Below are 23,898 nucleotides of genomic sequence, written 5' to 3' on the forward strand. Positions count from 1 at the left end.
TTTACAGACACCGTCTGACACTTGACACATTGACAATTGGTGCTAGCCAACATCACGTGGCATTTCATTTGTGTCAAAGACAAATACAGTAGCCTGAATCAATCATATTTCCACAGCCCACATACAGTCTGATGTTAATGAAAAGAAAGAAAAGAAGCTGAGAGAGAGACAGTGACCCACATACTGTATAAGAACCACACACTGTTTAAGTAAGCCATCTCTGCCTAAAGGCTACGAATATGGATGTGTGCAAAGATGGTAAATGGTATAATCTGAGTGAGCCATCTTAGTCACTTTAAAAAAAAAAAAATGTTCTAAAGAAAATGTGACTGATGCTTGTCTGTGCCAAACTATATGATATAGTTGGCAAAAAAGAACAGTTACACATGGTTGTTCATTGACAACATCGCATTTTAACACTGATTTGTTCACATTCACTAATATTAACAGAATTTAACTTCCACTGAACTACAATATATTAGATCTTGTGTCTTTTTTGGTACACGAATATGAAAAACAACTGAGTGAACAAGATTGAATGTAAATGCTTCTTAAGTAGTTGCACGCTCACATCTAAAATCTTCAAAATGCCATAAATGTCTTTATAGCCTGCAGTTATTCTGGTTATACTGCACACATTCATTGAATGAGACCATCTCAGTGTGAAGTCCAGAATCAGCCCTCTGCACTGTTCTGAAATATTCACAAATGTGTCTCGGTACACAACCAAAACTATTAAAAGCTGGAATTCATGATGGTCTTTCTAAGGAGAGCTTTCCCCCGATGCCTGTTCTTACATGCTAACTCATAAAACAGCAGGCATGTCCGAGTCCTCCGTAATGATAAACTGTGTAAGGTTGTGCTCTCCTGGAAGGAAGTATTAGGGGTTTAACCCTAAGACATTTGCTCATTTATATGTGTGACGTGGCACAGACCAATCGTTTTGTGTCACCTCACAAACTGTAGAGTTTATTTTGGTTTCATCTGTATGTTTTTTTTACACACTCGAAGACATGTGGAACGTTTCGTTGCCATTGACATACATTAAATCTATATTGTCCTAATGCATGGTGCGGAGGAGAGTTTGAGTGGCTAAAGACTAAAGAACCACAGCTGAAGAACTAAAAGAAAATAGTTGAGTCTCGAGGTCAGAAAACCTTTTTTAAAAACAATTGTCAAACAGCACATGCATCACATGTTGTTTGGGAGGGTTTCAAGAAAAATTCTCCTTGCTCATTCAAAAACAATCTCCAGCATATTCACTTATCAGACACGCCTGGAACGTCAAATGGCACTGGCTTCTATGGTCAGATTAAAATAAAAAAAAAATAAAAAAGCTTTTTAGCAGCAACACATTGGTGAACACAGGGATAAAAGGTGGGGGAGTAACATGGGGTATGTGTAAAATTAAATATACTGCTGTATTTTTGATGTTGTGGGCCAATATTTCAGCTGGAGGTCCTGGACATCATGTTTCTACACATGGCATCATGGATTCTATCAAACACCAACAGACAAAAAAAAAAATCTAAGACTGACTCTTAGAAATAAGGGGCAGTGGTTGGATCTTCCATGGGGACAATAATCCAAAACAAACAAAAATAAACACAAAAATAAGTCACTGAGCACAAAATGAAGCTTTTGCCATGGCTCTCCCAGTCCACTGACCTGAACCCTGTAGACAATAAGTGAGGTGAACTAAAGAAGAGAAGCACCAACATGATGCTGGTATTCTGACGGATCTGGAGAGATTCTGCGTAAAGGAATGCTCACTCAACTCTTCAGGCATTACTTGGAAGAACTTAGCAATAATTGTGGCCAAATATATACTAAAGGAAGCATTTATTTTCCCTTTACTTTCATTTGTTTTACTTCAATGCTTGTAATTCAATTTAAATAACAGTTTAGAAGAGCACAGTTTAGATAAAAGACACTGTATACCACACACACACACACACACACACACACACACACACACACACACACTACAAAAGTGACACATCAGGGTTGCATTTATTTGCCATTTTAGCATTTATTTCTGAGAATAAAAGGGACATCCAGAATCTATGATTCATAGTACAAAGTTGTTAATGATGAACTTTCATGGCCTAACCATAATACTTGAGCTGAAATTAGTTTACTAAGAAAAATGTGCAAAGAACATACTGTAAGTGTGAGTTGTCGTTACAATGAAAGACGTGAATGGTTTAGGAGACTGGACTATTTATAACACTATGTGAGTGTGTGTGGAAACACTGTATCCTCTTTAATGGAAGTAGACAAAATAGAAAGAAGGGAGGTTTGGGTGGAGTGCCACCCAATATTTGCACAAAACTGGTGTTCCACCCCACGTGGAATGTGCATCATATGCACACACTCAGTAGCATTGTTTGGCACCGAATTGTCTCTTTAGTGTGATAAAGAGTAAATATTGGCAGCAGCAGACGCTGATAATTCTCTGGTGGCTTCACTCTTGCCCTCAACCGATCTTATCTACTGCACTCAACACATACACACACACACCCTTACCCATAAAAATATTAGCAGTGCACAGCTAGGAGAGAAACCAGCTAAACTAAAGATCTCACAAAGCAAATAATTATGCCTACAATTACACAGAATTTTCAAAGCAAGCAACATTCTGTTAGTCTACACTGCAAATTCACATGAACGTGGAGAGTATGACTGCAGCAGTGGTCTCCACTGTGGTGCCTGTGGCCACCTGGTAGCCCGAGTGGAGTCTCTGAATCACCCACCAAGCATGTTCTATACATAGCATGAATTAGGCTGGGTGACAAACAAAATCATATGGATTAATCTAACATGCTACAACAAAGCAAAAACAAACACGACAGCAGCCAGGCAGTTTCTGCATGTCCCTGAGTGAATAAATGTTGTTATTTTGTTTGATGAAGAAACTCAAACTCACGTTGATTTCAGCGTCTTTGTCTCAATATACAAGCACGTGATGATAGTAAGTTCAATCTGCAGAGTTGCTCTGAGAGTCACTTCACAAATGTTACCGTATTTTATTTTTTTTTAAAGCTGCAGTTTGTAATTTGAAATGAGTATAAGTACAAACTTTGCAATTAAAACAAGATTAATCAAATTAATCAGCAGCACTCTTTTCTGAGAAAAAGATTTGTAATGGATCATTCGTAGCTGATACACACACAAAGCACACAGAAAGAAAAATATAAAGACCACAGACACCAAACAAACAAAAACCCACATACAGGCACACAAAATATACCAGTTCTGAACCACTTGTTCTTTTATAAAGACGTAGCTCTCTCTTTATTGAGAGCCACATAGAGCTTTCCCTCTGTGGCCCTTAAGAGCCTAGAGGAATGCTGTCCCAACTCAACCCGAGAAGGGGCTTTGTCATCCTCTGTCAGCCACAAAGGACATTTTGTCCTCAAACATCAGTTCAGTATTTATGCGATCACAAACAAAAAAAAAAATCTACTTCTAAATCAGAAAATTTGGTTTGTAAGCCTGAGATCATGAGCCTAGCAGCTCATCCACCCACAATATTCAAAATTATTATTATTTTAAAATATATGCTGGTTTACCACATTTAACACTGATTTAGAATCAGCTGATGTCTGTGGTAGGAGACTGCAGTCTTTTAGAATTGCTGTTGATGGAGTTGAAAATGCAACCTTGAGAGTCCGTATCTGTGCTAACTACTTGACAAACTGTTGGTTCAAGGGTTTACTCAATAGAAGTCATTGACACTGAATTTATGCAGAGAATTCATTTTACTACTGAGAGAGAGTTAAAGACATGTAGACATGTTACTGCATGTAGTCTTGGAAAGCATGGCTGAAGATCTTAATTATCTATTAGAATGATTCCGTTCCATACAAGAATAGATCATACTTTACACTCCTACTCTGATGTTCTACTTTTACTGTTTCTTTTTATTTTCTTTGGTAGGTGTCCGAGGGCCTCACAGGACCATAATACATCCTTCACTTGCTGCAGAAGACCGGCAGACGACTATTTTAAACAAATCAGTAGCCCCATTTGCACTTCAATAAACATCTTCCCATATAATCCATTCAAGAATACAGAATTAATCTAACCAAAAATTACTATTGGTTTGCAGAGATGAGAATAATTCAAACGTGTAGAAAAACATTTGAATTTTAACAATATCTGTTCCGTTCTGTTTACCCTGGGGGGTTATTGCTGCTCTCATCTATGCTAAGCTGCCCAGAACAGAACCATACCGCCAATCCAAACTGTATGCTAACTGTGAATCATCTTTTATGATAGTGATGACAGAACTATAACTATCAAGCAAAACAGTATTAAATTCCCTATTATGATCTGTGCTTGGGAGAAAAACAGAGGTAAGGCCATGAGATCACGTTTGACCTCTCGGTTTAGTTCAACCACAAGAACACAGCTCTAAAATCAAATCTGTTTCAATATTAATCAAGACAATATCGAGTAATATTTAATTAACTGGTAGTTAGAGCAAATAATAATTTCATTAATAATGAATAATTATTAGTGCTTAGGCACCAATTTACTTGGTCATTAAAATACTTTTGCAATTGCAGCCTTCTAGCACTCCATTTCTCCTGCAAAAATGAATACATTATCGCTAATTAAAAAGTTAAATATTCATGTAAATATTAAAATTAAAATAGCAGACTACTAATACTGCAATAGCCCATCTAACAAATAAATATGACTCCAAAGTAAATATTGCTGCAAGGAACTATTTAAGGCAAGCAAATAATCAACAATATAATAAAGAGCAAATCACGAGCAACAGAATTAACAGCCTAAAACAAAATAAATAGTATTTTATTTATTTATTTATTTTTGGTCAGGAAGTCTAACAGCAGCATCTAAAAAAAACAGTATGAGAGCTGCATCTTTGAAGATGAGGCTTTAATAAAATAGATTTCTTTTTTTTTTTACCTAAAAAAAAAAAATTCTACTAAATAAATCTAAAATAAAATAAATGTTTGAAAGGATTAAATATACACAATACAATAACCTGTAAAAACAAGGCATAATGTACTGTATTAAAAAGAAGGCATTTTACCATATAACAAAACAATAAAACATTGTATGGTGTGATATATAAAGCAGCCTATGTAATTTGGAAAATAAATAAATAAATGATCACTGGGTTTATGTAAAGGGACATGTCTTAATAATTCTTAATTCAGGTAAACCAAGGCTTCAGTAAAGTTGTTTTATGTTCCACAGATGATGTAACATCTCCCTGATTTTAGCCCACTAAGTTCCAACAGAACATTACACTTAAACAGACGGCTCAAGGTGAGAGGGACAGACACTCAAATAAATACATGGAAACCGGAGGATGAAGCAGTCAGAAGGTCTGAAATTCCTCAGTACCCTGTCTGCTTTAAAGAAGACTAATGCCTGTTTTCTGCTGAGCTCTTCAAACACTATCAGTCAAAGAGACAGAGCAAAAGTAGAAAGACACCCTCCAATCGCATGCTTACAAAAAACACAAACATACACAGCAGCCTGAGCTAACAACTCAAAAACGCTTTTATTTCACACACCCCCCCTCCCTCCAAAAAAAATCATAAAATGTAAAAAATGAATTTTTCAAATTTAAATTCTGTGTGGTCTTCCTCACTGCATATTCATTTAGATGGCTGCTTAGACAGGTAGTTTCTTCACCACTCAGCCTTTATTAACAATCAGAATTGTTTGCTTAATTAGGTTAATTGCTCTGGGAATCTCAGCGCCCGTCTACAGGGCGCCACTTAGATTCAGACACCGAGTGGAGTCTTCATACAAACCCATTGTCCATGTTTATGCATTTGGGAACAACTGACCCATTTAAAATGATCTACATGATGATGACTGTGATCAGTGGCATCTGTCACAAGCGTGATTAAACAGACTGTATAGAGAAATAAAGCTTTTCTATTTACACTGGCCTGAGAGCCATTAGTGATTTAGCATTTCTTACAAATATAAACATGAAAAAAATGAATAAAAATATACAAAAATTAGCTATGGTATGGCATATAATGATTCCAGGGTGTTATGAGAGATTGTTGCTATAGTTATTAAAATGTTCTATTTAATTGCTAGATGGTAGCTTAGTCAGAAGCAAAGATAGCATAGCTTATTTAACAAATGTCCATTATAAAAATCTGCTATCACCTTAAATAGGAAAATAATAAATAAATAATTTGCACCTAGTGAGTGAACAAATTTACACAATAAAACAAATAGTGTTACTTGGTACAAGTTAAGAAAAAAAAATCTGATTGCATCATGTTGTTTGGATTTTGTACTTTTCTAGTGGAAAGAAAGTGCCTAGCTGGAAAATAACCAAGACGGCCTTGTGTGCAGTAACTTTGGATATTCTCATCCTTAGATATTGTTCAAGACATTTTATCAGTGTAAATCCATATGATTGATATAGCTCTTAATTAGATTTTTTTTGCTGCAAAATATGATTATTATACTTTTTGTATAAATAACCAAGGGCACTGATAAAGGCATGCTGAATCTGAGGTTGTCATACTATTGGCATGACAGCCTGTTGACAAGAAGTGGTGATGAAGATTGCAGGGGCATGAATAAATATCACTTCAGTCACAGTCACATGCACACAAACAAGCATCTATTGAGGCGTTAGTATTGGCGGCATATCGTCCTGTCTGCTGGACGAGTGTGAGGAGACAGAAAGGGGGGGGGTCAGAGGAGGTTATGTGATGGATCTTTCCGGAACGTGACAGTGAAAGAACATGTCTGATGAGAGGAGGAAAAGTGCTCTTCAAATGCCAACCTCCATCAGAGGAAGGTCACATCAGAGCATTGTGGGTAATGTGCCACACGGCAGGGAGGTCACTGAGGTCTAAGCCTGATAATGAGAAAACCAGAAACCATCCAGCAAAACAGGACTGAACAAGATGTTGGGCAAAACAGATTAATCTACAAACACCAAAGAAGACCTCTTCCTGTCTGACATAATCTGCAAAATATTCAAATGGATGCTGTGGGGCAACAGTCAAACAAACATGTGGAATATATAACAATAACAATAATAATACCTATATTAAAATGTAATTGACTCCTGTGATAACAAAGCTGAATTTTTAGTAGCCACTGATCCGGTCTTCAGTGTCGTATGATTCTAATATTTGTCTCTTAAGAAACATTTCTTATTATCAATGAAGAAAACAGCTTCTTTTCATTTCAAAAGAATAGCATTCATTTGAAATGTTTTCTTCTTACCCAAATAACCAAAAAGAGCTTCCATGAACTATTAGCCACCGGGGAGAGTGTTTACAATATCAGAGCAGAGTCACTATCAGCATTCCTGTCTGTGAATCACTTAACCTGGACGACCTTAGAGTGCGTCTCTTCAAGACATCACTACCCATTTGGGAGAAGTCATCCAGTCTTATCAGACACACATCCTTATTCTCATGAGGTCATAAGCTATCTGCTGTTCCAGGTCGGCAGCCACAGAGTGATGTGGTGATGATATTGCCCCCGAGAACAACTGCAGAAAATAAAACGGCATTGAATAAAAGGTTTTAACTCAGATCACAATATCTATCTTGTTGTGTAAACATCTGTCATGTGTTTCAGTGCGTACAGTCAGCCTGTTTTGATTAAATACAGCTCAACCAAAAAAAATAAAAAATACACCCACAAACCAAAAACCCTGCACTTCAAACTAGACAAGGTCAGGAACAGAGGAGAGAGGGTGTTAAAGACAGAGAGACAGAGGGGGCTGGTAGCTGTATTATGAATATTTTGACCCTTTTGTGTGTTTTGTTGTGTGGTCTCTGTGATTAATGGAGTAAAACGTGTCCTCTGGTTCCATAAGGACTAAAATCATTCAATTGAGAGGGAAAAAGTGCTTGTGTACATCTTTATGTTCCTCTGTGTTTGTGTGTGTATGTGTGTGTGTGTGTGTGCTACCAATTTAGATAGACTTTTATCATAATTTCTAAAGCAATGAGGTAAATTTTACTCTGGGTTTAAGTTTTGATTAATTTGCATTCAACTGTAAAGAGTGCCATCACAGCTGTTCAGTAGCTCAGGGTCATTAAACAGAGAGATTAATGGCTTTTTACTACTCAGAGTGCTGACCGGTGGATTCACAATGCACACACTTTCTAACAAATGAGCACAACGACAGACAGGAAATGCTCACGCATCACTGAGCAACAACCAGCCGTGGTCCAATAGCCGTCACCTTTGACCACTGAGCTTAGTACACTTAGATATTGACCTTGGCATACTGGGTAACCTGAAATGCTGAGTCATCTCCATTAGTGGATTAAAATTGGATACAGAAGTGTGACAAAGTGACATTAACCCAGACAACGTTAGTTTGCAAGCATATTACTTAGCCCATTTAAACACACCCTAAAATCATCCTATATATTTGCTTGACATGTTACAATTTGACAAAAACATCCATTAGTTGCCATATCATCAACTAAAATTTTCATCCTGTCATCTACAATTATATGCCACTATAGTCAGAATAAAATGTACAGAAATGAAAGTAATTGTTATTCTAATTGTTATTCCAATAATATGGAATATTAACTTATTTTGAAGGACATTAGAAAAGGTCTGTTTAAAAAAGTAATCTGCAAATATTCTGTCATAAATTTCTATTTTCTATTTTAATTTTCAAATCATATTTAATGCATTATTAAAATACAGGTGCATCTCAATAAATTTGAATGCCATTGAAAAGTTTATTTATTTTAGTAATTCAGAGGGATTATTTTAAAGGCTCAGGAAAACCTGATTAGCTGATTGGCATGTCACCATATTATTGTTTTTGCTGAGATTGTTAATTTGTGGGATAGTTAATTGATGCGTTTTTTGTTAAATGTGAGCCAAAATCTTCACAATTAAAACCAAATACTTAAATAAATTCAGTGCACGCAGACTGAAGTAGTTTAATACACAAGTTTCCCAATTTGAGATTAATTACTAAAATAAACTTTTCCACGACATTATTTAATGAGATACACCTGTACACACATTTGTTCCATACTAAATATAATATTTACCCAATATAAGATAAATTTACAACAGGTTTAGATTAGGCACAGCACAAATATAAACTCTAATAACTAAATATAGATGAGCGGTCTAAAAAGGCAACCCCAGCCAAAAAGCCTTTAATTTTGTCTATGTACACCATACTGTGCTTGACACAGACTTAAATAATTTGAAAACACCATCTAAAATTTACATTAAAAGGAACACTCCACAGGCTCATCAATAGGCTATTTGGCTGTAGCTGTAGCTTAGCATAGATCATTGAGTCCGGTTAGACCATTAGCATATCGCTTTTTCTATTTAAAACGTGACTCTTCTATAGTTACATCATGTACTAAGACCAAAGAAAAATTAATAGATGTAATTTTCTAGGCCGATATGACTAGATACTATACTCTCATTTTGGCATAATGATCAAGAAACTTGCATGAATCAGGCACAATGATATTATGCAGAGTCTGAAAATAGTCACAGGCACTGCTTAATATCATTGCACCTGCTGCAGTTATGGTACGGCAGCAGTTTCTAGTTCATAGGAAAAATATCAAAACTCTTTAGTCATTTCTGAGAGAGATACTAACTGTCTAATCAGGTTTAATGATATTTAGTCAAGCTAATCTATGACTAAAAGTGCTACTACCAAATCCAGAGATCAGCTGAATGGATTCGAAAATGGTCAAATAACTTTTTTTAATTCTAGGGGAGTTAAAAAAAAAAAAAAAAAAAAAAAAAAAAAAAAACTTTATAGATAATACAAGGCGTAAAATAGTATCGTAGTGTATAAAGTCGCAAAATAATGATAAGAAATACTTTATAGATGCTTTATTGGCTAGATGCAGTGACATGCAATATGAAAACATTATTCCATATTGCATGTCACTCAAATGATTTACTGACTGAGGTCAATGGTTGTCTTCGGATTGTGCATATGCGTGTCTGTACAACTGTATTATGTTGTCATTGTAAATGTAGTAGCATTTAAAATAGCTTATCTGATGCAGGAGAGATTTCTTGATTAAAAAGTATTACATAAAGTATGTAATAAATGACAAACTGTTATAGTTTATGTAAATATATTACATAAAGATGTGTACGTATGTAAGTATATTACATAAAGACTTATTTGCACTAAACTGACAGTCCTAAATGATTGTCTGGACTGGCTTTAGATAAGCAGTTGCTGATGTGTTTCTATCCCGATATCAGTATTCTGTCTGGAGTCAGCGGAGTTTGTGAAATCCAGCAGGCAGACGGTCATCAGGCCATCAGGAACACAGCTTGAATCTCAACAGCCTGAAAGCACACTCTCACACACACATACACACCACACTGTTATTTGGACAAATTTGAAAGGCCCCTTTTATCGTGGATTTCGCCCCTCTTCCCTGATGGAACATAATGTTCCTCATCACACTCATTGCAATCTATTTTCCTCCAGAGAAAAACACTTCTTAAAAAAAAACGAGAAAAAAAAAAGAAAACTGTGTACATTTTAAATGTATTATTTGGTTAGCAAGATAGCTAAACCTAAATAAAGAAATACATTTAATGGACTACACCTGTATACAATGTGCCCAGAGCAAACCTGAGTGGTCAAACAGTAGCTTACACAGCATTATTATGTAACCGTGCAGTATTTGCCACCCACCTTGATATACAGACTGTGACAAGGTGAGTAAAGGCACACAAATAATTTATTTTAATTTTTTTAATAAAAGAGAACAAAAATGAAATGAGCAAATGGTACTTGGAGAGAGTGAATGTCTGAGATGTGCTTTTAACTGTTAGGGCACCACCGTGCACGCAAACAGAAATAAGTCTGGTTTACTTGTCATTTTACGTAATACATCACGGATGAAGTCTAACCGTAAGGTGGAACAGATGTGAGAAGGCAGCACATATCCTCTATTCTAAGACTGCTGATTATTTTGGACAATCCACTCTGTACATAGTGCATTCATCTTAATTTAGACAGTAAGGGGAATATCATCTTCAAAGCATTAATGAGAAAGTACCATCCAAAACATTAATCACACCTAAATCGCATTTGTAGTTATGCAGCAACACATTCCGTGTGATCATTTTTGTCTGAAGGCTTCACATTCTTTATTTTATTAGGAAAAAAGCCTAACAGTGCTTAGCTGTGTGTTAATCGGTTTGTACATGCCACTGTGCTATTCAAAAAGGCCCTCAAGGATGACTGCCATACATCAAAATGAGTTGGTCATTTGCATGCCACATCCACAAATGTAATATTTACATTTGTGCATATAGCTGTTTGCTAGCATCCTTCATTTATTACAAGGAATTACAAAACAACAGTCCTGCTGTTATGAAAATTGTGATACATGTCTCAAAGCTTCTAGAAATCGGTTTACCCATTCATCCAAAAGTCATAAGCAAAATCAAAATGATTGATTGAAATGAATTGATATTAAAATGGTGATGAGATCAGAAGAAAACAGAAGATGGAAGTATACCAGGCAAAGATATCCATGACAACATATCAGCTCTGAATGTGTGTCAGTGGAACAGACAGAAAAAAAGAAAACACACACACACACACACACACACACACACACACACACACACAGTCAAAGTAGACGAGAAAGAAGGAGAAAAAGAGGGAGGAAGATGTGAACAGATGCGCTGTTGCTCTGAGTGTCAGTTGTGATTAGCAAATAAATAAAACAAGCTTGGGTCCGAGAGCTGTGTGTATATTATGTGCGTGGGTGAACTACGCTTATCTAATTATACACCAAATGCAGCCCAAACCTCTGACCCCCTCTGTGCTCAACTCAATTACCCTCCCTGACAGTGTCACACCAAGACAGAACCGCTGCAAATCTATGCTAACAAGACAGCCTAACAGCATCTATTTGGGTGTTTCTTTGAGTTCCCTTTCAAACAAGTTCACTGACTCAAAGGTCCTGTTGGTAACGTGCTGAAGCAGCTGTTTTCCATGCAAGGTAATAGGTATATACACATTTATCTACTTGAATGCCTACAGAAATATCACCACATATCAAAATCAGCAATAGACCTTGTTTAACTCCAACCTTATAGCCACTATATAAGGCTTTACTGTTTCACCAGTTTACATTTATATGGTTTTTGAATTGTTCGGTTTAAATCATAACGGATAAAACCTTATTTATTTAACTTATTTGGATTAGCCTGGTGGATTTTGGCATCTTAGAATACCAGTTTACACCCCCTAGGATAGAAGACATGTTGTCTCTAAAACTAATAAACTAAATATTCCTGTAAGAGCTTTGACCTTAAGCTGCTCACAGGTTTCATTATATTTCTCATTAGTGTAACTGATTAGGTGCTACACCTTAGTTTATATGAGGCAGAAAAAGTATTGCACTTTGTAGACAGAGCAAATATTTGATCACTGATGCCCAAATATCAATTTTAATAGAGGACTCAGCTAGAAGACAGAAACAGAAAGAGGGATGCAACAATTTTTTTCTCAAATTTCGTCTGATGAATAATCATGTTTTTAACGATTAGGATAATTATTATGCATTTATTCATTTCACAACATTACTAACATATAAAATACAAGGAAAGTATTTCATGTTTTCAGTTTTTCCATTGTTTAAATTTCTATTGGACCTGGGGTAGAGAGTTTGGAAACATGGCGAAAAATCTACACACGCAAATGTCACCCTCTCCCTCTGTCTCTCAATCGTATAATTAATTCAAGTAGTTAATTAATTAAATTAAATGTGATCTTACCGCACTTTCATCTCTTCTCTGAAGTGGATAGAAAAAAGCTATGAGCTAGCTTCATGTCAGGTGGTTCTTGCCTTCACATTGTGATTTTAAAATCGTTCAGTGAACAGCTAGCCGTGCGTTATCCCTTATGTATTCTCTCTTTAGCCGCAGTTTGTTTTTTTAAGACATTTTCTCGTTGTACAAAAAAAAAAAAATAGTCCCTCACTAATCGACAGACATTTCTATGGTGGAAATAAAGGGTCACTGTTTGGTTGCTGTGTCAGAGATAATAATGTGTGTAGTTGTCACTAACCACTTTATTTTAAGCAGGCTCGCCGCTAGCTACAACAGTTGTGTTCCATGTAACAGAAACACTTGCTTTAACGGAACCTTTACAATTAATTAACCGTGATGAAAATATAAGATATAAAACACAACAGCATCATGTCTGAGAATGTGTAGCATTTTGAAAAGGAGACGTCACGGTTCCACATCAGCAGGAATAGTCGACTCTAGAGACCAGGAACTAAATAGTCCTTATCTACACCTTTACAAACAAATAGGAGAGATATAGGTACACTACCATTCAAACATTTGAGGTCAGTAAGACATTTACTTTAGGTTTTTGAAACATTTTGAAAATCTTTTCTTATATTTCACCCTTGGTGCATTAAAAATATCCATAAAAAAAAAGAAAAAAAAAACTTTTTAAAATGCTAGTGTAATTGGATAAACAATGCAAAGTTTCACTGTTAATCAATGTGAAAATATAACTTAAGTAAAAATATGTAAATGAAAAATGAAACTGAATCAATAACCAACAACAGTTCCCAAGTCTGCATTATATTATAAACCTGGATATATTTATTGAATTTTCCACATTTTATGTCTTGGAGTACATGCACTTTTAAAACATGCTGCAGAAACAATAAATGTATACATAAACAATGCTGTTAATAACTCAGAGTAAAAAGTATCACAAGAACAACATTCAGCTTGCAAACAACCAAAACGATTTCTAATGAAATTATAACACCAATCAATCCAGTCCTAATGTAATCAAGGAATCGTTTTTCCACTACACTGATTCACTTTAATTACAATAATCATCTTCAATCATTCCTTACAATGTAACTATACAAAAGTCTACCCTGGTCATGTTTACTTTAAGTGGCAATAATTTGATGAGAGGAGTTGATCAGTATAATGGATGCAACACCCACATGTTATGAAAACATTTTGTGATAGTATGCCTAAATTGACCTTGACTATATAGTGACACAAAGCGGCAGCTCAAAAGTACTGAAGTTTCTCACCAAAAGATTAAATGAACTACTGTGACGCACATTTCTTCCACCACATCATTAAACAATGAAACATTGCCAATATAGATTTAAATCACATCTGTGACACAACGCAATAGCACTATACAATCTGCCTCTGACTGAATGTGTTGTTAATGTACAACCTCTGACCTTTCATTCTATTTCCATCATGTCTAAGGCATCTAACACGCCAAAGGCAATTTTTGCTTGAAACTGCAAATGGCTTTGTTTCAATTGAGTCATAACCTCTGACACTTTAAAGAATGTGTGCATCGCTCTTGGACAATCAATCGCTGTGAATAAGGCCAGTGACACCATAAAATGTCAAAAAATATTTTATTTGGATATATTTTTTTTTCTAGTGAATTTCTGATACATAAATGATTCAGCAGGTTTCAGCTGAAGTGCAGAATTTTCATCAGATTCATCCAAATTAACCTGATAGATCTTCACAAAAACTACTTCAACATTTTTTAAGAACTACATTTTTTGCAAAGGAAATAAATAACTTAGTACGTGCACTTTTACTTTTGTGTTGAAGGGTCATTAAATAATGACTAAATCTTCACTTTTAGGTTACACATTTAACAAAGTGCTTTGAATACAGTCCTTTTTTACAACGATTGTATGGATTTGGTTCGTAGACATGTAAATGATCTATGTTTGAATATGTGCAGGTATTTGGATATGTAAATCAACCCATGAATGTCCCACTTCACTATTGCAATGCATTTGCCCTAAAATGATTGTCATTTGTTGATTTACGTTGCACACCTGTCCTTTTGCAACCCCTGTCATTAGATGGCTCTGATTACCATCCCCTAATTACAATTACAGATTTTGTTTAGTTGCTCCTTCATGCATATTGAAATGTAAATGTTCTCATCTATGAAGAACAAGGTCACGTCTCGTGGATGCAGGGCCGATGGCCAGGCGCCTCAGAAGAATGGAAGCACAGAAGCAGTGTGTAACAACATATTAAACAATCAAGTAGAAGGTAAATTATGCTTTAAATAAATAATTCAGATTTAATTGCTGGCTAAATCATTTATTTCCCTTATTTCGTTGCCTCCATCTGTAGAAACCTTGTCAGTGGCGGAAACACAAAACAAATGCTTTAGTGCAAACGACCAACTGTAGAGCAAGTTTGGAGAATTTGACAGGAAAGGTTAGGGGCTATAAAGCTGCGTAGAAGCCTGAGAGCTTTTTTTCCTCTTCGGTGAGAACGACTTGCTGTTGTACAAACTGAGATCATCAGACCAACGGAGTGATGATTCACTGCCTGACATTTACATGAAATATTTCTTTGGTGCCTCAGTGTATTGGCCTTTACATGTGGATTTCGAGAAATCTTGTTCCATCAACTCATCACTAAGCCCAGAAGATCACAGCTGAATATTATCATCATTCTGCCAGGAATCGAAATGGTATTAAAAAGGTACAAAGCTGACAAAGAGAGCTTTGGAAGAGCAACTAAGCTGAATTTGACAGACATTTAATAGACAGCAAATTAGATATCTGTGAGCAGAACTATAGTCTATTGTGTTCTACTTTTTGAGATATGCCTGTGAAACAATCAATATTTAATGCACAGAATTTATGACACACATATGTTTTATGTATTTTTTATACTATTATTGAATTTTTTTTCCATTATATAATTGTGAAATGCTCTTCTATTTTATCTACACACACCACTAAACAGGATTCAAAAACAAATAGATTTAGTTGTCGATTTCAGTGGAAAAACAGAATAAGCTGAATTGTGTGCTTTTAGTACAGAGAAAAAAAAATCTTAATTATAAAAATATGCCTATGGGACTGTGTGTGTGTGCATTCAGTGGCCGGTGTCCTTTGGCAGTCAGTGAGAATTAAAGCAAGCACTCATACTAATAACACAAATACAGACATGCAGAGATGCACACAAGCAAACAGAACCACAGGTTCTGCTCTTCCTCAACTCTTCGTAAAAAACAAAACTATTACTTAAAATTTTAGAAAACATCGATGTAGAAAATAATTTTACTGCAGCAAAAAAAAAAAAATCGAAGAAATAATAATATTATTAATATAATGATAGAAGTAGAAATTGCTGGATTGTTAAAACCCACAAACAACCACCCCTTCACAATCTCAGTACAAAAACTACCACTAAATGTTGCCATGGCAACCAACCTCCCCATCCTATTTCATCTGTCCTCCCTCGTTTTCTGCACGCTGAACAGAATCTGTCTGAAAATCAGCAGTCATCATCACACTTGTCAAAAATCAAAGAAAGGCACATATGGATTTAGAATTCAATTTGCTGTAACAAAAAAAACCAAAAAGAAAAACACAACAACTCTGTGAGCAGACAAGCATGCACACACCTACACACAAATGTTCATGTGGACCCTAATGGTATAATAGGGATTAAAGCTGAACAAATGTGTCCTGTGCAGACCCTGTCAAAGAGCGTTATAAATCACAGGTAATTAGATGCCATCAACCCCCATTTTCCTCCCTTTGGTGGAATGTGTTTATGTTAATGTCACCATGGAAACATAAGGAAGTCTCAAAGAATTCCAAAACAGGTGGGAAGAACGTTCAGCAATAGTGGAGAAAGAAAAGCGTCCTCTCTACCTTTCATCTCACTGCACTCTCGTGTTGTAAAAGTCACATTATCGGTACAGTAATCAACTGAACCTAATGGTTTTAACAAACAATAAGAGCACATAAAAAAAAATGATGCTTTTATGTGCTTATTCTCAAATACTTCTTTTGTCATTGTGTTTATTTACATGCATTCCACTTGTTTTCATCTTTTGTGTGTCTATGTGTGCTGCATTAATTAACTTAACTAACTTAACAGAATGTGCACCAGCACAAAAATTTCCCATTCGGGACATTCTTTGGTATGTTACTGCACCAACACAAAAATCTTCCAGTTGGAGCATTTTTTGACATGTTATATGATGCCTGAAGATTCATTGTTAACACACAACATTAATGTGTTTGTGCCATATGGTGTAGTTCTACAGCCATATTACATGCAGCTGTTGCAAACAGTACATGTAGTGATGCCCATTAGGATATACAGTATGGTGGGTTATTTTAGTCTATTGAGAGATGTCATTCCACCGTATGCGAATTTGCAGTGTCATCATAAACTGCACTCTTAAAAGAACAACATCCATTATCATAGACCAATTTGACTAAAAATCAACAAACAATTGAGCTGTTAAACAAAATAATGCAAATTAAAAAAAAACCTCAAGGAGCCTGCAACGCAATTGAGCCTTTACAAAGCTCTACTCTGTCTGTCGGACAAAAGTGATATTATGAGCATTATAAATGATCAGATCACCTGTCAATAAACTCCCTGAAAAGGTTCAATTACAAGCCAAATCAGTTTATAAGACCACTGAAATGCAAGCATCTGTATAGTATAGTTATACACAAATTAGAATATTTTATAGGACAGCTCACGCTGTTTAGCTACTGCTCAAAACTGCTTGCTTGACTTTAGTGTCTTTCATCTGGAGATTCTGCATCAATGCACCAATGTCAGCCGAGGGATGTAAAAATGTATAGTACTGTATAGTACCCGGTACTGTCCAGGGCGCTCTATCTCTGGACAGTATCCCTAGCGCTGACGTATATATGTTGTATAGCTGTTTACCCACAATGTTTACACATACATGTGTAAACGTACATACACACACACACACACACACACACACACACACACACACACACACACACACATATATATCTCAAGCACTATTCTTCTCTCTCATCAAATAGCAAACAGAGCAAACACAATTGACTGCAAACCTCAATTTGTCAGTATTTTGTTAATGTAAAATCCATTTTGTTAATCCGACAGTTACGTTCTGTCCATGGTTGAGCACATTGACTGAAATTCAACTCAAATAAAAACTGACAGAGCTGTCTAATGGAAGTGAAGCAATGTTGGAGGTCTGTGGGCGAATAGAGGGAAAACTGAAGCCTGTTTAACAAAATCTGATTTCAGAGTCATGAGTTCCATTAACATAAAATGGAAATGCTGACACTTACAGAATCAAACTCAATACAATGAATATAAAAAGTAATCAAATCATTTAAAGCTGCCATATGAAAGCCCTACAATCACATTTCCCTATATGCATCTCTGAACCTTTTCTATGTCTGTGCACCGTAGTGAAGCTATTGCAAAATAGCATTCTTGCTTTCAAGGAGAAAAACAGGCAATTTTCTGAGGTATACTAGTGGCAATAAAACACGACCAAACTCAAAATATCAATAATCAATATGCATTTAGAAAATTGGTATAATGAATTTTAATTTGACATAACTACTTAGATCATATATGGTTCTAAATAAGCACTGCAGGCCACATCAGAACTGGCAAAAATGCACAAAGCGACAAAGGCAAGCACCATTCTGACACGGAAATTTGCATTGTAACATGGAGGCCAATAATGTGCTTTGAATTTCCAATGAACTTTTCTTTTTTTTTTTTTTTTAAATGGAAAGAGAGTAACTTTGACATTTTGTTTTACAACAAAGAAAAAATTGTTTTAAGCAACATATGGTTAATTGCTAGGTATAATGTTTAGTTAAAAGTTAACAATAAGGCTCAATTTAACAAAAGAAATAAAAAGCGATTGTCTATAAAATCTAGTTCAGCATGATGATTCTGAAGAAAACACAGAAACTGATTCTTTAAATGTCAAATTGCTATTTTTTTAGATGTGGAAAGGAAATACCTTTTCACATGGGCATTCAGGATGAAAGTGATTGTGGTTTTTTACAAATCCTCCGTAGTGTTTTCCCACTGGACAAAAAAATATGTGAACCTATATTATCTGCATGCAGAGAGCTCAGTTTAAGCCATATAGGCAGTCAGCACGAACCTGATGGTAGATACAGAACATAACCTACTTTTTTAAACAAAACACATGGGTCATGGGCTAACATTGTGCCCTTATATACAGTATGTGTGTATTAACAGATCTATCATGTCAGTAAAACTGATAAGACATCATTAAATAAATAAACCTCCGTAGTGAAGGAAAGCATTATAAGTATTTATTGCTCCCCTAAGGTCATTTGTGGCATCATGAAAAGGATTATGGTCTTGCGTGTGAGGGGACGACATTCCACAGCCTGTCAAAGGATCTATTAAGAGCTGCTAGCAGACAGTTTTCAAAGATCAGCTATAAACAAAACGACCACTACTGCACAAGCCATAAAACTACCTTAATCTATTTGTAGATAAACAGTCCAATGAGAGGTGAGGAAAGCTAATGTAGAGTTTCAATGGGAATAATTTACAGAAGATTATTTTAGAAGGTTTAGTCAACATATAATAAATCAGTGTTTGTATGCGAGCGGCTGCAGCAGGAAACATCTTTATACAGCAAACCACAGAATTGTCCTCAAGGACAAGTAAATCATTTGCACTGCAACATGCATTTTAGACGCAAAATACAACAATCCACTTCACAATGAACATACACAGCAGCTATGCACTCAGGAGGTTGATATGAACTTGAAAATCCATCAAGCTCATACATTAATTCAGACACGAGTGTAACACCCTATGGCAAAATCCAATCTTGAGAGTAACACAAATAGATCATCACTGGTTAAGTTTATTTAGCCTACTGAAACCTCGCAGGAGCAGTATACAAAACTATGACAGCAATGAAGCTTTGACAAAACGTGTCAGCACTACATGCTTATCAAACCAAAATCACATGGGAATTAATAACATTACAATTACTTCCCTAATTTGACATCATTATATATTGTTTTCTCATAAATCGACAATGAATTGAACACTCCACACAACTGTAATGTTCATTCTGTCCAAGCATATGTTCATTGAGTGCCTGAGGGACCGTATGCAGCGGGCTTGTCATTTTAAAGTAAACAGACACATACAAAGAACATTTTCTGAACAGACTGAATCAAATGAGCCTTTTAAATACTTGGGTTGACTTGTGAGGATCAGAATCAGAAGTTTGAAGACAATCTACAGTGAACCCAGACAAGCATCGATTCGGTTAAAGCAGCAGATCTCTGGAGGGAAACATCACCAATTAAAAACAATTTTTGCTTGTTTTTTTTTCAAACTTTCTTCAACCCTATACCCAAACATAAAACTACACCATTCAAACAATTTTACAAATTTTGTAATCCATGCATGGGATATGGTCAGCATGCCTTACCACAACATAGCAACAGTAAAACATAAAAAGCAATGTAAACTGGTGTGAGCAATGCTAAACGTTGGAACGTTGCCTAAACATCTGATGCATGTGGCGGACAAAATTAGAAACACTTCAGTAGTTTCAAAATTGCCATCTGAATGGTTGAATTCAACTCGATTTCAGCAGGATGTATGCATCACATTCTTTAAAGTTCCACCTGAAAACAAAGATGCCTCAAGAAAACTGCCACAATAAGCACTTGTCAGGGTGAACCAAATGCTGGATTTTTAGAAGTATGTGTAATATGTAAAGTTCTTGGCATAGACTCGTTAAAATACACAGAAGAGTTTTACACACTGGTCTATTTTTGTGGGGGCATTTCCACGCCCCTAAACATGATGCGGCAAATAAGATTGGTTGTTTTACCTGTCAGTCATATGGCCCCTAGGCCAAAAGCAGTCAAGGTTCCCAAACCATCTGCCATCATTCTGAGAGTCCGGCTAAGCAAGACTAGAATAAATGTTGACAAACTTGGACTTTTACTCATCAATTCATGAAGAGATCAATGATCATTTCACTAAATGAAAAAAAAAAAAAATCAGAATTTTCCAAAATGAAAATGTAATTTAATTCTACTTTATTCTGAGAAACTGAAAACGGTCTCAGTGTTTTGTCCATACAATGAAAGTCAATGGGGTCCAATGCTCTTTGGACCTCCTCAATATTCAAAATATTTTCTTTTTACTTCCACAGAGAAAAGAAAGTCATACAGATTTAGTACAACATGTGGATGAGTAGCGAATGGCTGAATTTACATTTTTGGGTGAATGAACCCCTTAAAGGCAGTAAGATGTGACCTCTGTGGACTTAAAATATTCATATGATGTCGTAGTTATTACTGTCTGGTCTTAACGTCATAACTGGATTCTGTGACCTTAAAAGAACTCATGTCATTAACATTCATGAACCAATACAATTCAGATTCAACATACTGTACCAAGGAATATACAGAAAATTATAAGCACAGATGGTTGAATGCAGCAAGCCATTTGTACAATCCTCAAAATAATGCACATCTCCAACAATCCATTGTAATAAATGGATCAAGAGATGAAGAAGCACTTGTGAAACAATTACAGCTGTCCAGTTTTCAGGAAATTCATTTTGTCATTTTACTACTGGGACCTATTAACAAATAAATAAATAAATGATGCTTTGTTTTTTATTTTTTTCCCCCAAAAGGGAAACTGTGGTGCACACTTATTTGTTGAAGGCCAGGGATCATCTGAGAGTATTAAGTAGTTTGAACATCGAAGTACATCGGTACATTGAAATCCCAGTGCTACCTCAAACAAATCCCCCTCATTAAATCTCTGTAATAAAGTGTAATGAAAACTCAATGTGATACAGGTTGCAACATTCACGCACCTACCCAACCTCTCTGAGGCTCTCTCTCTCCCTTTAATTCTGTATCCACCTTGAACTTCCAGCCCCAGTCACAAAACACTCACAAAAAAGGAGATGGGTCAGGTTTGAATTACTGATGTTGAATCTCGGATGTATGCGGTGTGAGGGCATTCCCTGCACAGGCCAATCAATTCTAGCTAACCTACTGATCCCGGAAAGCCATTAAAAACGCAGAGTGCGTCTAAAATCGGTCAGTAGGCTATTGATTACATAAAAAAACTGATTAAGGCAATGTTCCAGTCATCAAACCTCCATATCCCTGCATCCAAGCCAAACGTTCCTATATTGTTACACTCTCCTTTTAAATCACACATATCTAAGGTTTTATTCTTACTAATCTCATGTTTATGAACCGACCATGTTTACGATCCAAATTTCTGATTCAAGAGCACGCCACGTGGTTTATACAGAAGCGGGACGAAAGGTAAACACGCTACTCACCTTATTAGAGTATGGCTGCTTGGCAAGGTTTATCCCGTCCCGAATGAGTTTATCCCTGATCATGATCTTCAGCTTCAGTTTTGGGTAGACTTCCAGCTCCTTGCGGTTCCCCAGCGTCAGATTCCTGGACGCCCCCATGTACCCCACGCTGCGTGCCGCTCTATCGCTGCTCTGTTCGGTCCATGACCTGGAGCCCCGCAGCCTAGACTCGCATTGCTCTACCATTCGACTCGTGTATATAGGTGAGACCGGGGGCACCGGCTCCAGGGTGAAATAAAGCCCGGTGGCGGTCTCCTTTTCGTGATCTCTCAACCTTTGCACGGCATCGTGAATCCGCTGGCGGTGGTGCGGAATGAACACACCGATGGCATCCAAGTCCGGGTCTCCGATTTGTTTGCAAACTTCCAAGTCGTCGTATCCGTTATCCACAAAAGCCTCGACGTACTGACACAGCTGAAGGGTTTTCAGCCATTCGTAGACGATGTTGGGTCCGTTGGTCATCATTTTGAACGGCGTTTAAGCGTAAAGGTGCGTTTACCTTTGTGAGCAGGTGACTGGCAGCGCTCGCGTCTGCGGTTTACGTGAATATCCCAGTCAAAACGCCATCTTCATTCAGCATTTCCCTCAACTTTTTGATAACAGGGGATGTCTAGAAAATATCCACGAGCCCATAAATGTTAAACAGACGGTGCCGTGCACTTCGGCGTTTATTAATACTGACAATGTCGAGACCCTTCAACTTGGCATTGCCGTATACTCCACAACTACCGCCCCCTTCGCCGCGTTTAAAGAGCCATTCACCGGCAACGGTTAGCGTCTAAAGTGGCTATACTGATAACCATCCGCAAAGACTACATTTTCCCCTCGTTTATTTAAACTGTTTGCAGCAGCGCCGAGAAGAAACGTGAATATTACGCACCGCGTGGGTTTCCGATGCTCTTCTCCAGCTCTCTCACGAGACCGTCCTTCCTTCCCTTGTGTCTGTCAGCGCGGCTCAAAGCCAACTCTTTTCCTCTCTGAAGACAAACGAAACCGCGTCTCTCCAGCTTGGAGACGAGCACATGTGGTTTCAGACTTCTTGCCACTATTTGCTGAGCAGCGTAATCGCGTTGGCGGCGAAAAAGATCGGTTTTCCTCTGCGAGGCGGCGGTGGCGAGCAGACACGGTTTGAATCTGGGCACGCGCTGTCAAAACTGTCAGTTTGTCAGAGTTTGGGGCAAACGAAACCCTGGCACGGCGCTTCTTAAAACAAATAAGCAGGATTGATTTCCTTATCGTTTCAATCCGAAACTTTGTGACTTTTATTTTTTTGGCAAAGCAGAGGAAGGTAAACGGTTGCGGTGACGGCGGGCTGCTGTCCGTCTGCTGTGCTGCGCAGAAGCGCGTGTCTCCTCTCTGCTGAGGAGAAGAGGATTTAAATCAGAAGCGCCGCTGCACGCGCTTTTCACTTTATGCTGCAGTCTTATGATGCCCCCTACCTTAAAATTGGGCAAAATAGATATTTGGACTAAGATTGTTAGTGTTTTGCATGCTGAAAAGAAAAGAAAAATAAAAAACTAAAAAAATGTTGTTGTAAAAACGGAAATAAGTTAAGTTGAAGAACTAGAATTACTAAGCTTAAATGTAAAGTTCAATAATTAAATTGGCGAAAGCAAATAACAAAATTGCTAAACTAAAAAGTATATATA

The 23,898-nt window shown here is 36.7% G+C and overlaps 1 protein-coding gene and 1 pseudogene across 4 annotated transcripts in view; one reads left to right on the plus strand and one right to left on the minus strand.

Annotated features, from left to right (window-relative positions):
- Positions 1–23,608, minus strand: part of LOC122324507 (SAM and SH3 domain-containing protein 1-like) — an 87,410-nt gene extending 63,802 nt beyond the window's left edge. Inside the window, exon 1 of one of the 4 annotated variants that reach the window (XM_043219002.1) lies at positions 22,211–23,603. In XM_043219002.1, the coding sequence (XP_043074937.1) occupies positions 22,211–22,714 (504 nt within the window). In that variant the 5' untranslated portion in view covers positions 22,715–23,603. Of the gene's footprint in view, positions 1–22,210 lie in introns of all 4 variants that reach the window. The other 3 variants (XM_043219000.1, XM_043218999.1, XM_043219001.1) reach the window with 3 other exon arrangements.
- The window catches only part of LOC122324516, a 307,667-nt pseudogene that overhangs the window by 198,397 nt on the left and 85,372 nt on the right, over positions 1–23,898 (plus strand).

This window comes from Puntigrus tetrazona, chromosome 20 (genome assembly GCF_018831695.1).
Source record: "Puntigrus tetrazona isolate hp1 chromosome 20, ASM1883169v1, whole genome shotgun sequence".
Taxonomy (NCBI): domain Eukaryota; kingdom Metazoa; phylum Chordata; class Actinopteri; order Cypriniformes; family Cyprinidae; genus Puntigrus; species Puntigrus tetrazona.